Source organism: Phaenicophaeus curvirostris, chromosome 11, assembly GCF_032191515.1.
Source record: "Phaenicophaeus curvirostris isolate KB17595 chromosome 11, BPBGC_Pcur_1.0, whole genome shotgun sequence".
NCBI lineage: Eukaryota > Metazoa > Chordata > Aves > Cuculiformes > Cuculidae > Phaenicophaeus > Phaenicophaeus curvirostris.
The window spans coordinates 5709767-5723655 of NC_091402.1; the positions used below are offsets into that span (position 1 = coordinate 5709767).

At 42.2% G+C, this 13889-nt stretch overlaps 1 protein-coding gene across 1 annotated transcript in view; it reads left to right on the top strand.

Moving 5' to 3' along the window:
- Positions 1-13889, top strand: part of PTPRG (protein tyrosine phosphatase receptor type G) — a 415153-nt gene that overhangs the window by 86020 nt on the left and 315244 nt on the right. Inside the window, exon 2 of the mRNA XM_069865996.1 lies at positions 3918-4022. Coding sequence (XP_069722097.1) covers positions 3918-4022 — 105 coding nt within the window. The remainder of the gene's footprint in view (positions 1-3917; positions 4023-13889) is intronic.

Below are 13889 nucleotides of genomic sequence, written 5' to 3' on the forward strand. Positions count from 1 at the left end.
ATTACTCCTCTGCCATCGGCACTGGTGCGATGTATCAAATGAAACTGTGCCGGGCAAGGGCTTCTGCTGTCCCTTCTGCTCTCTGTCTGTGCCTATATTCCACCTCACTCCTATATATTGGCTGCAATATTTTGAGCCTTCCTGGTGCAAATTCCTGCCCCTCCTGTTGTCCCAATTTCCACTTTCCCACCTTTTCCAGGGTTCCCAGAAGACAGTAGCCTCCCTCTGTTTGCTCTGTGCTGGTCCAGCCGCCTGATAGCTGGCTTTGCTCCACCATCTGATTTTGCATGAGTGGAGCAGGAAACCAGTTGGCTGCTCTCTGTTCTTGAGCTGTTATCTGCCTCCCAGCTGAAAAAGACTCGTGGAAACCTGTAGCGATTGGTGTGAATATAACTTAACTTTCTTATATATTTTCTCCAAAACTTATTCTGATGTTAGAAACAAGGGATGATATCAGTTGCGTTTGGATCCCTTCTTTGCACATGTAACTTCTGAAACTCTGGAATTGGAGCTTTTCAGCTTTTCACAAGAATGAATAAATGTACTCTAGTGGCTGGAGCTGAGCAAAATACTTGAGCTGTATATATTTTCAGTGAAAGAAGTGGATTCAGCAACGCTGAAATGCCTGTTAAATTTTTATTGGTGGTATCAAGCTGTTTTGGTAGAAAAGTACATCCCCAGCACCCCCAAAATGTGGGGGAGAAAAAAGATTCTGACTGAAACATAAGATGGCTTTGCTATATGAAGCCCTTTCTTTTTTGAAATTACTTGAATTCTTTGGCTCTTCCAAACTTTTATCTGAAAAGCCACTGTATGTTCTCTCCTGTACCTTGCACCTCCTCAGGATGGGAGAGCCCGTTGACCCCAGTTGACACTAGAGAACAAAAGCAGCATGAGGTTTCCTGATGACTTTAGGAGTACAAGACATTGCCAACAGTAGCTATTTGTTCCCACGTTTTCTTGTAATGTTTGTATGCATCCATGCAGAAATCCATGGCTGTGCCGGACCTGAGCCAGCCCAGGGAACGTGGTAGTGACGTGGCTTTTGATGGAGACAGACTGTTACCTTTCCAGTTCACAGCATGGCCAGAGACCTTGACCTGCCATCCTTTTCCCAGTGTTTCTGCAGTTATTTAGTATACATGTATCTTCTCTAAATTGCTAATGATTGCTGAATTAGGGCATCTTTGTAAGGGGTCTATTGACATTACTATTGGGCTGCCTAGCAGTGATGCAGGATTTGTAGAACAGGGTGTTCCAATTTGTTTCTTTTTCAGTCCTGCAGAAGATATTTAGTGGTATAACCAGCAAGTTCCTTCCGACAATTCTCTTGACAGTTACTTGAGCTCCCCTCTTGGTTTGTAACATCCTTTTCAGTGGAAATAAATTTGTATACAGCATGGCTCTTCACCATTTATAAAAATAGGTAAATGTACAGATCTATTAAGGGTCTATGGAGGAAACGAAAACTGCATATTTTCACAAGAATGTCAGGTTTTTAATTGCATAAATAAGATGCTGACTGAAGTAAATGTTCAATTTCACATTAAAGTTAGGCATTCATAAAGGCTTGGCTTTGCATAATTTAATTTTTCTGCGTAGAGGATACTGGAAATCAATGGTATGATTCACAGCTAAACCATGGTTACCGGGTGGCTTTTTGACTGTTCGGGCTAGAAGTACAAAGGGTTTTACAACTTCAGATATTTCGCGCTCTTACCTTCTGAGCCTTCTTACCTTCAACAGAAACGGACTATTTATATGTAGTTTCTTTATTCTGATGGCTAAGTGCAAGGAAGGGCTCCCTGAGCAGATACCTGCAGGAGTACCTTAGTCCTCGGGGGAGGGAGGCTGAAATCTTCCTTCTGCCTGCAGCAATCAATTTTTCTGGGCGACAAAAGCCCTACAACTATTTGCCTCCTCTGTGCAGAGGATGCTTAGAATAAAACTACTCTCATCTTTCATTTTGTAGTAAGGAAGGGCTTGAGGTGTATTTCTCAGCACATGTGATTTTTAAGTGAATTATCAGGCTGGTTTTTTCGGTAGCCTGTCCAGCCACCCACCTGGGTTATTTTTGTGTTCTCTTCTTTGGGATTTTCATGATCTTTGCTGAAGTTTTTTTTTGCCAAGAGGGTTTGGATGCCCACATCCTTTACCTGTTCTTTCCTGTTGAAATGAGTGCCAGTTGCATCCCAACCAGGCGCATATATACATTAGGGTCAATCAGAATAGGAAAATAAGGTATGTGTTATCATGTTGCCTTCAAATCCTGGTGGCATGATGTGTTCCAGTTTTTCTAGTTCACAGCCTGGAGAGATTTAGCGTTTAGAAAGTTGCCAAGAAATCTGGAAAACTCATTGAAATCAGAAGCTCGTAATAAATTGCACCATTAGTACCTTTGCTCACACAAGAGAAAATTTGGCAGGGGCAAACCTGTAATGCCTTTCCTGAGAGTACGTGACTTTTCCTACCGGTCCAGGATTCCAAAATCTGCAGAAATTGGTGATCCATGTTGCAGAGTAAGGGCTGTAGAACTGTTTAGTGTACTGGTACCAGCACAGTGCTCAGACTGCAGTACAAAGGGCTGTCACCCAGAAGCTTTTCTAAAGAAAAGGCACATTATGAGTTATTGGTCCACAGTGTTCAGCCTAAGACCTGTTACAGTCTTTGTTTCAGCCGAGCTGTAATTGGCCTGGAAACAGAAGGGAATACAGGGCTTGGTGACCGCATGCATACAGGTAGCAGTGCTTTACACGGCTTTCTAAAGTTTTAATTTGTGTTATTCAGCTAGTTTTCTACAGCTCAAATAAGTGGTTTGGGATCAGTTGGACTTAAATTTCCACAGAGCCAGGTGGTGCATACTTGCTCTTTGCATTCTGTGTAGATCTGAGGGCTTTTTATTTGTGTGTATTTATTGTAGCACAAAAGTTTCTGGCTGTGGTGCTCTGAGAAAGGCAGTTGAATTTATTACAGACCTTTTATTGACAATTGTGAATTCACACACCTCCACTTTGGTTCAGTCAGATGTATAGAAACCATAAACAAAATTTGCACATAAAAAACCAAAACAACCCACTTCATCATGGAAGCTATGCATTCCTTTACAAGGAAAGGAATACATTATTTGGGGTATAAAAGAAAAATCCTAGGGTGTAATGTAGGATGCATTCTTTTCTGGTTTGGTTCATGAATTTAATTATTTCTGGCTTGTGAAGCTTTACAAGGATTTCTTCATTACTGGCCTCTCCCTTTCGTGTTATAAAGGATTGGTACTGCAGACTGGATGGAATGCAGTGCCTCATGTTAGCCCTGCTCAAATGAGTTGTGTAAGACAAGATTACTCAAACCTTGCTCGTGTTGTGGTCGTTACCCAGTGCCTGTGGGCTCAGATCCACAGGCAGTACTTGCAGGATATTCACTTGATCCCAAGTAACTGTGCTACGTGGAATTTTCAGGTGTAGTTTAAAATAGATGCATTTATGATAGCCAGGATAACACTGTGCCAGCATGCTCCACATGCTTGTTTCTGTATTCTTTTAAGAGTCTTGGTTATTTTTGTTTTGAATTACAATTAGTAGTTTGATAGTCACTAGCAAAATGAACTGTCTCTTGAGTCTAGATAGAGAAGGTTTGGTCATATGTCATAGCTCATATCTGTTTTGCTTGTGAATTGACTTATGGAAATGACTGGATTTAGGCAGGGATGTGGCAGGTCAGAATAATGGCATCAGTGAGTCCTGGTTTCTGTGGATCATCTGTGAGTTGTGGGTTTTCATGGGTGAGGAACATGCCTATCAAATTTATTTTAAGCAATGCCAAATTCATAGTCTCTGCGTAGCAAAGATTAAAGCTGCACAGTGTGAACTCCAGGGAGTCAATGCTCCTTTCCTAATGATTCCTGCTTCTTCTCTTCCCAGCTCTGACTGAAGGTTATGTTGGCTCTCTGCATGAAAACAGACATGGGAGTTCTGTGCAGATACGGAGGCGAAAGGCTTCGGGGGATCCTTACTGGGCATACTCGGGTGAGTTGGCTTCTTCAAAGGACTGAAATATCTCCAAAATCGTTTTCTTGTTTTTTGTTGCTACTGCACTCAGAAATAGTTGAAATTAGTTTTACAGTGTATCTCCTTCTACTTACTTCCTTGCAAACTCCCTCTACACACATCCTCCCCTTTCTTGCATTCCTGCCATTTACATGCAGGTTTCCATTATTACTCTGCTTCTTTGCTCAGTCATCTTTTGCTTTCTTAACCCACCCTTAAGCAGGCACACTCCCACAAACATCCCTTTACTATCCCTCTCCAATCACTGCATTCTCAAACTCAGCTTTGCTTACCCTGTCGAGACTTCTAGGAAGACTGTAAGCATCTGTAGATACATCCAGATAAAAAAAACACCCTACGAATTTTACAGTGATTTCTTTGTTTGCATGCATTTTCACAATAGTATGTAGTGACAACAATGAGGCCTGTCAGGGCAGTATTACACTGGGATGTGTGATGCTGAGCAAGTAGAATATTGGGAGGGAATTTTATTGTTTGTCCTACTGCTCTTAAGTCTTACAGAAAACCTGATGTGTCTGCACAACTTTGAAATGCCACAAATTAAAATATACTTCAGAATGGTGTCTTTGATGTGTAGTTTGATGGTTCCTTCAGGTCTAGAAAATTCCAGGTCTGTATTTGAAGTTGTTAAAAAACCAGCAAATTGAAACCGTGTTAATAGCTGTGTTGATTCTATGGGAAAATGTCTAATATCTGGAAAGGTTTTATGAAGATTTCAAGCATCATAATGAACCTGTGCATGCTTTTTTGGAAGATCTGAGATGCATTTCAAACATTTGGTTCTCATCCAAAAGGAATGTTGTGCAGGCCTAGTTTTAGCTGAAGGAAAAATATCACTTCCTAAGAAGTCTGAATACTGATACCAGATAAACAGGCAAATGTCAGCTTTTGATTGCCAACTCCTCTCTTTTGTAGAGACCATAAATTTTATTGGGAATGAATGATTATAGGTAAGCTTAGAGGTTTTTACACAAAATACCAGATGTCACAAGTTTTCTCTATTAGATCTGAAATAGAAGCTATCACATTTGCAAATGAGGTCACACAAGTAGAAGAAATCCAAGTATTTGAGTAATGTAACAGAAATGACCACTTTCTGTTATTTTTGCCACAAGATACGCCTCTATATTGCAGCTTAAAATAACTTTTTTAGATTTTAAGCCCTCAAAATCAGAAAGAGCAGAAATAAGCAAACAGAGGAAAAATGTGTATGTTGGGATGAATGTCCTGTTCCTGTCTGCTGTCTTGTGTAAATTATTACAAGTTAGGTGCCACCTGGCAGTTTTATTTTGTTTCTGTTACTGAAAAATGTGTTCTGAATATTCATTGCAGGTAGTTAAATGAAAATATTTTTAAAAGGTTATATACTAGTGGAATTATTCTGTTGTCTCTTTGCTTGAATTACTTTAAAAACCCAAAAAGTCCTAGTTTATAAAAAAAGGGCGGGGGGGAGGAGGAGGGAGGAACTCCCTCCCTCTGCAACAGAACCCCCCCAAAATCCCCAAACAAACAAAGCAACAAACCCCGGCAAAGCCACCACGCATGTTTATGCATGGACAGTTTTCCTAATTCTATTTTTCTGTGATGTGTTGTTCTTCCTTTATGAATAGTATCACTTGTTCAGCCCTCCAAAAAAAGCTTTTACCACCCACAAATCCTTTTAGATCTATGTCAAAATAAAATGTGTAGTCCTGATGTGTAATTATGCCTTACCTTTTGGGATTATGCATCCTTTTGTCTATTGATAACTCTTCTGCTTCCATGAGGAAAATAGCCAATCTGTTTTCCAGAGAACGGATAGTGACTCCTCAGCTGTCAATCACAAGCCATTCTACCTGATTAGTGCTGTGTAATTAGAACCTTTTTGTCACTGTTGCTGATAAAAGGAGTAAATTAGGAGATGGAAATGGTTGATATTATGTATTTACCACCACTTCTGATGAAACCAGAAGAGGATATGATATAATTTTCTGATGCTTTTGTCAGGTTACTGTTTTAACAGAGTGAGTTGAAATGCCATTCCAGTGGAATGTGGTTTGGGACCAGGAATTCCAGGTGCAGAACCTTGGTCTTTGCCAAATGGTGTGAAAGAGAGGTGTGAGCACCAGGTGCCAGCATCTCCCTGAGAAAAGGAGGGAATTAAGATAAGCAATTCAATGGGAAAGGAGCCCATGCTCTGTCAGAAATGGGATGTTTCTACAGGCTGCTGCTTTGCCACGGCTTTTATTATGTAGGAATTTCTCTGTCTTTCCTCCCATCACTTGATTCCTTCCAGCTTCAGGCAGGTTTTTCAGCCAGTTCAGCCTCTCTATCGAGATGTCTTTTGTCCATATTTGCTCACTGAGGGGGCCAGAGGTAATGAAAATGCTTAGCTTCTGTGTTTAGGTTGAAGATACGAATAAATGGTGGGTAGCAAAGCCCAGATGCCAGACAGATGTTTGTTTCTAGCTGAGCACAGCGAGGACGATGATCATGTTATCTGTTTCTTTCTCCTTGCTTCCTCATTCCCCAGAATATTTCCCAGGAACCCTGGGCAGGGCTTGGCGAAGCGGTTTATGTGCTAACAACGTTTGGCCTGTGGGTAGGGTTTTGGACATGACTAGGAAGTTTACATCAAATGAGCCTACAGAGAGTGGAAACTCTACTCTGCAGTAAGCAATTAGCCTGTGTCAATGGTTTCCAAGCTCTTTTGCAGACATTATCTGGTAGGCTGCTTCCCTTCCCTATTCTCAGATGGCTCGACCAGCTCCCCTCCAGTTAGTTGTACAACATCTGCTGGCCCAGCCACAACAGTTATGGGCAAGAAAGAAAGTTATGCTAGACTGTGTGCTGGTGAATCTGGAATTTCTTCTAAGGGAGTTTGCCAGCTGGAGTAAATAAAACCAGGGCAGCTTCTGCCAGCTTTCATGAATGAGCTACCATGTACTGCCAGGTAGTATTGCTCCTTGTCAGCAGACAAGTTCAGAGAGGATACTTGAATTATTGATCAGGAGTCAGACAACCCTAGGGTCTGTAACACTTAGTACGAGGCCCCTGTGTACTGAAATGTCCTTGCAACAGGACCCTGTGAACTGCAGTTCCCTGTGCTTATACTGCATGTGCCCTGGACAAAGCTCCAGAGCCCACACCCCAGAGCTCTCACTTTTCTGATTGTAAAGGAAAGGGTTTTAAGCCTTATAAATAAGCTTGTTGTCTACAGACACAATTCTGACTATAACATTCCAGTTCAGATAAAAAACTCGCAAAAATAAAGACTAGATAATTAAATGAAGAAGGCCCATTTTAAATGGGCTCTGTCAAAAAGACAGAAGGAAATACAATCAGCCTTTCAGAAGAAACTTCATTAAGTCAATGCTAGCAGCTCTTTAAACCAGATTCAGAAGTGAGCAAACACTGAAAACAGAAGACTAACTTGTCTTTAAATAGGAACTGCAAGACTGAATGAGATCTCCTGGATGTTCTTTTTAGGATTTCTCAGGAAGGTCAAACTACATTTCTAGGGGGATTTCTCTGTGCGTGTGTATTTGTGTGTGCTTTGGCAAAGTCCTTGCTCCATGATCATGTCTTATGGTTTGCCAAAGACTTCCTAAATTTCAAATAGCCACATTACTTGCACTGTAACAGGAATGTGGAATAGGAGCTGCACAGTTAAAGCAAAAAGTAGGTGTGGATCCAGAATGTACTTTGGTGCAGTTTTATCTTTCCGTATAATCTTTTCTGTTAGGCCAGCCACTGAGTGGACACATTAGGAATAATTTTTAGCACTTTCTTATAATTGCCACAGAACTCGGTATGTTTTCAGTACCCATAGCAGTCACAGATAGTAGTTCAGGTGCTTTGTCATCAGTGTGGAAATATTTTTGTAAATATATAACCTGTTTAGACAAAAAAAACCACAAACAACAACAACAGCAAAAAACACCTAACCTTGAAAATAAATCCTACAGAGAGGTGCAATCGAAACATTTGCCAGATTGAGGGCTTTCCGACTGGCCTTCCCTTGTGTGATATGTGCTACTTCCCAGAGCATAATATTCCAGACACTTAAAGATACCTCTCTGTCAAGTGTTGTGTTTGTCATTGCTGAGAACAACATTGCTTGTGACCTGAGCAGACCCTGTTTTGCCTTGCAGTAGCCCAAAAAATGGGTAGTGAGAGGGTCAGGACTTCAGAAGGTTATGGGATGAGATACTGACACTGAAGCTGGTATCTTAAGTCATGGTGGTTCTGAAGGGCCTACGCCTGCTCATATCCGTGTTTTCTGGAAAACTCTTATGTAAAATTAGTGTGGCAAACATTGCATGCAATTGGGGAAACCCAGAAGTGGCTGTAGGGAAATAGTACTCTTAACTCTGTTACTCAAATCAAGAAACCCCTCTTGTAGTCTTCAGCTATAAGACATAATGTCTAATTATTCCCAGTATTAAGAGGTATGATCAGTGGAATGGGATGCGAGGCTGCTCTGTTGTGTGCTTTTGTCCCCAGAGTTTCTCAGCTGAGCTGTGATGCTGGCGCTGGTGGGGCTGGGGTACCCTGTGTTCTTGATGGCTATTTCTCTGAGCAGCCTCGCTGTTGCATGCTGACTCACTCAAGGAATACTCTCTTTTAAGTAATCAAAACCATTTGGGCTTCTTGGAGACCATAAAAGCAGACTCTGGCCAAAGATGTATGTGTGTTCTTTTTACTTGTTTATTTAGCTATAGCTTTGAAAAGTGAACACTATGTAGAAAAAGCTTAGGGTTGTTTTTTCTCTTTAATCTTATGGTGTATTCAAGGTATCTCTTTCCTCTTTGTACCTTTGATCTCTCGATTTCTGAGTGAAACTATTAGCGTTACTTACGATCCTTCTGTTCTTTATATGTGTCCTTACTGATATTTTTTCTGTCTAAAATGTTGGATCCTTTCTCTCCAGGTTTCTGTGCGACTACCATGAACGTTACCAGAAGTTAATAGAAGAAAAATAGGCTTCACAAGAGTAGGGATGACCCTGTGAGTGGGGAAAAGTGTCTATTAAGAACTGGAACTGTGGCCATGCTGTCATGCTAGTGGACACTACCAGTATGCGAATGCTTTGTCCTACGACACTTAAGCAGTTATTGCTGTCCTTTAAGATGCTATTATTTAAAATATAACCAGCGCTTAATAGAAGAATTGAGTGTTCTTCTCAAAAGCAATTGCTGGCATTAAACCAGGAAAGATCAGTAAAGGTTATTTCCTGAAAGAATAGCAAATGGTGTTAACTGTGATGAAATGTAACTTGGTGAAGTCCTCTGTAAATGTGTGAATTTCTTTCTCTTTGCTTAGGTTGTTCTCATTAAATAAGCTGCTAATGTGAATTGGACAGGAAATAATCAGCACATAGTAAGGAAGGCATCAAGACTTATTGAACTGAGAGGTAACTAATGGCCTATTTGCCACGGTCAGTATTTCACACTTTCTGTCTCTCAGAATAATAAATCTCGGTATTGACCAAAACTCTGGCATACCAGGTGCACAGTTGTCATTCCACTGTAAGTGGGCTCATCTCCGTTAAATACAGGATGGTCAAAATGAACAGGGTCTGGCTCCCTCCTTTCCTCACTCTTTTAAGCTGACTTTTTAAAGAGGAGCAGAGCTGAGAGAGCCAGGAAATGTATTCCCATTAATATCTGATCTGATCAGTAAACTGAGCTGTGAACATTTTATCTGTGTTCATCAGAGATGAATGGTAGTCTTCACTGAACCCTGCTGAAACCAGCTGTGATGCATTCGTTTCCATCTGCAATCTTATTAGAGTAACGGTGCTTACAGAAATCAGCGCTGTGCTCTTTCCTAAGAGAAACATGGAAAACCAGAGCCTGAGAGTTTGCTGTTACTGTTTAAGCGTGAACCCTGTTTTTTCACGTGCACAGCTGAAGCAAGTGATGTACTGCTGCATGTTTTCTCAGCTAAACAGGAAATACCATCTGAACAGGCTGGACCGCTGGGCTGAGTCCAATGGCATGAGGTTTAACAAGGCCAAGTGCTGGGTCCTGCACTTGGGGCACAACAACCCGAAGCAGTGTTACAGACTAGGAGAAGTCTGTCTAAAAAGCTGCCTGGAGGAGAAGGACCTGGGGGTGTTCTTTGACAGCGACTGAACACGAGCCAGCAGTGGCCCAGGTGGCCAAGAAGGCCAATGGCATCTTGGCTTGGATCAGAAACGGCGTGACCAGCAGGTCCAGGGAGGTTCTTCTCCCTCTGTACTCGGCACTGGTGAGACCGCTCCTTGAATCCTGTGTTCAGTTCTGGGCCCCTCACCACAAGAAGGATGTTGAGGCTCTGGAGCGAGTCCAGAGAAGAGCAATGAAGCTGGTGAAGGGGCTGGAGAACAGGTCTTATGAGGAACGGCTGAGAGAGCTGGGGTTGTTTAGCCTGGAGAAGAGGAGGCTGAGGGGAGACCTCATTGCTCTCTATAACTACCTGAAAGGAGGTTGTGGAGAGGAGGGAGCTGGGCTCTTCTCCCAAGTGACAGGGGACAGGACGAGAGGGAATGGCCTCAAGCTCCACCAGGGGAGATTCAGGCTGGACGGAAAAAATATTTCACGGAAAGGGTCCTTGGGCACTGGAACAGGCTGCCCAGGGAGGTGGTTGAGTCACCTTCCCTGGAGGTGTTTAAGGGACGGGTGGACGAGGTGCTGAGGGGCATGGTTTAGTGTTTGATAGGAATGGTTGGACTCGATGATCCGGTGGGTCTCTTCCAACCTAGTTATTCTATGATTTGGTGATCTGTAGATTTTGATTGTTTGTATTCTGACGGTACTGGGTCACGAGCCTGCGTGTCTAAGAGTGAGGCACTGCACCAGCGTGCACAACCCACGTCCTTATTTTCAGCATCTGTATCATAGCGTGTGCTTACTGGGAAGATGTCAAGGAAAAGGTTTTTAATCTTTCTTTAGCTATTCTTCCTTGTGCAGTAACAGATAAAAAAATCTATTCTTTGGGTTTCGTTACAAGGATGAAAGAGTTAAGTTTTCAAGTTCCTGTCCCTGAGAAGAGAATAGATCTTCCCAGCCATAAGCTAGTGTGCAAAAGGAATTCACCATCACATGTTTGTGTTGGGTATTCAGCATTATCAGCCCTCTAAGGAGAGCCAGACTTGCCAGTAGCAGTCCAAGTAGCCTGTATCATTTTTACTAAGCCATATTGGTGGGGAACACAGCTCTGATTGAGAGTCTCGTCATTTACTTTGTTTGTCTATTGGCAAGTTTCTAAATAATCTGCTAAGAAAACCTCAGATAGAAATTTACTTTCTACTTGGATACAGACGTGATTTCCTTATTGAATACCATTAATACTGTTTTCTCTCTTCTTGCCACCTTTTCTTGCGTGCCATGCTTACAGTTTGTTTCAAGTTTTGTCACAGTCAGTCCTGGTATCCCGTCTGTCGTGAAATGGTTGACTGAATTTTTAACCGTTGGACATAGTTATAGTGAAACTGTCTTTTTTCTTTCTTTTGGCAAGGTTCTTTCTGGAAACTGATTGTTTTTCAAGACTTAAATACATTAAAGGAAATCTCTGATTTTTGAACGCACTCTGAATTTTTTCTTTCTGTTTTGGAGTGGATAGGCCACTGGCAGCTTGGAGGACCTTAAATGGGAGGTTCCCTCAGCTTTCATTCTTTCATGAAGCTTTTCCCTACCACAGCACAAAAGTATAAAATAGCTGTAACAGATGTCAGATGAAGCCTTCAGAGCTTCAGATACAGTTGTTCCAATACTACATCAAAGTATTTTTACTTTGACTGCTGTGGCTATCTATGCTGAAATGAGGAAGCTCTAAGAGCTGCTTTTGCTGGGGAGGGAGGGTGCCTCACTTCTTTTAACACGTAGTGTGCTTTTTGTTGCATTTTCTTTCAATGTGAACACTGGGATATTTGTAGAAAACTTCTGGAATGACAACAACCTGTGCATTGGTTCATAAAACTGGAAGTGTGGTGAAGAGCAACAACAAGTTTTCAATTCAGCTGCTTTCTAGGCACTGAGATAGGGAACAGTATAAAACATTTCAGGCTCTTCTGTAGACATAATGCTTATTTTAAACATACAAAAGAAAGATGGAGTATTTGGGTAGCAGCTGTGATACAAGCTCAGCAAATGGACTGGAGAATACACAGAAGCTTGGAGTCTTCTGTTGCCTTGAGGTTCTTGAATGATTGCAGTAATACGTGGAACTTCCAATCTTGATTTCATATGTAACTGAACGCATACAAGAGAATGAAAATGGGGAGAAAGTATGTAATCAGCAAGGGTGCTGCAGTGAGAAACAAAGCAATTAGGGAAGCTCTGAATAGCCTTATAGTCTGTGGATAAAAGAAAGTAGCTTGGCACAAACATTATTGCAATAGTCCAAGCATGAACTAGTCATGGAATGAATCAGAATTCTAGTTGCAGAATATAAGTAGAGCCTTTGTATGGAAAGGCCAAGCAAGGACTGTACTGCAGTTGATGCAGTAGTTGTAGAGTCACTTCTATTATTTTTGCGATGTCAGATGGTGGCTTTGTGTCATTCCAGTTACTGTTCAGAAGACAATTTTCTTTTCAGTATCTCTGCCCTGGGAAATGCCCTATTCCCTCCTTTTTCCGGAAGGTGTCTCCATCTTGCAAAATGTGGCATTGAAGACTTGTAGTTTTTAATCATTGTGATCCTTGACAGAGCAGCCCCAGCCTGCAGGAGGAGCACATCTGCTGCGCTGGGTTCCCTGCGAGAGGACAAGTGAGCAGAAGCAGCTGTGGTGGCTGCTGGCAGGGCTTTGCCACCAGCACCAGCGGGGCAGGGGCTGCCACAGGTGGGTAGAGGGACCATCATTCCTTCCTTGTCGAACGTCACATGCCTATAGGAGAAAGGCAGAATTAGAGAGTCTCATCCATGTACGTTTAGAGGTGTCCTTTGTTATGGCAGTTGAGGAAGTTCCAACTCTTGTAATAGCGCTGAGGTGTTAGCGCTTACCTGGTGAAACTGAAGAACAGGGCAGTTGAAGGTGTATCTCTGATAGACCCCGTGCAGCATGCAGCAGGGTTGGAAATGCAGCCCGAGCACCAGTGGTGTGCATGTTTCTCAGGCCACACATCCAACCTGATCAAATGCTAATGAAGAGATTTTGGTTGCCGTGGAGACCGCCTCTTCCTGGGGGAGACCATGTCAGCAGCACAGGTGCTGTGGAGCTCCTGATCTACCGGGAGGCCTTCCTGGAGCTGATCCAGCTTAATTCTTCCTTCAGCAGCAAACTGAGCTTCTCCTCGTGCTGGCTCCATTGTTGAAGCTCTTGCTCCGCTGGGTGCTTTCACTTTTTTGTGGAAGTGTTGGGACAATGTTGGGCTGGAGTAAGAAGACATTTTTTCCTATTCATTACACTGAACATCTGACTCTATATTACAAAGTTTTTTATTAAAGACTGCATGTGCCCAAAGAGTTGGGTGGGCACGCTTTTAACCATCAAATTAAATAAATATGAAACCCTGCGATGGAGTGCGGAGCTGTGCATATAAATTACATCTTTAAACAGCACTTGAATGATTTTCTGGAAATGTTTTTAACTCTCCTCTGCCCTCTTAAGGGTCATCTCTGTAGCCTTCCTGTCTGAGGGAGGCTATTGGCACTGGAATGATTTATTGAAGAGGTATGTACATCTGCGGTGCAAAAGTAATGTCAAGTCTTACTGAGAACCTGAGTATCAAGCTTCTGTTTTTGAAGAGCTGAGGAAGCAGGTGGGTTTAATTCTATGGAACCCTGAATCAATGTTTCCTAAATATGTGTTCCCACATACTCTTAACATTGCCCAGTTGCGAAGTGAGTGGGCTGTAGGTT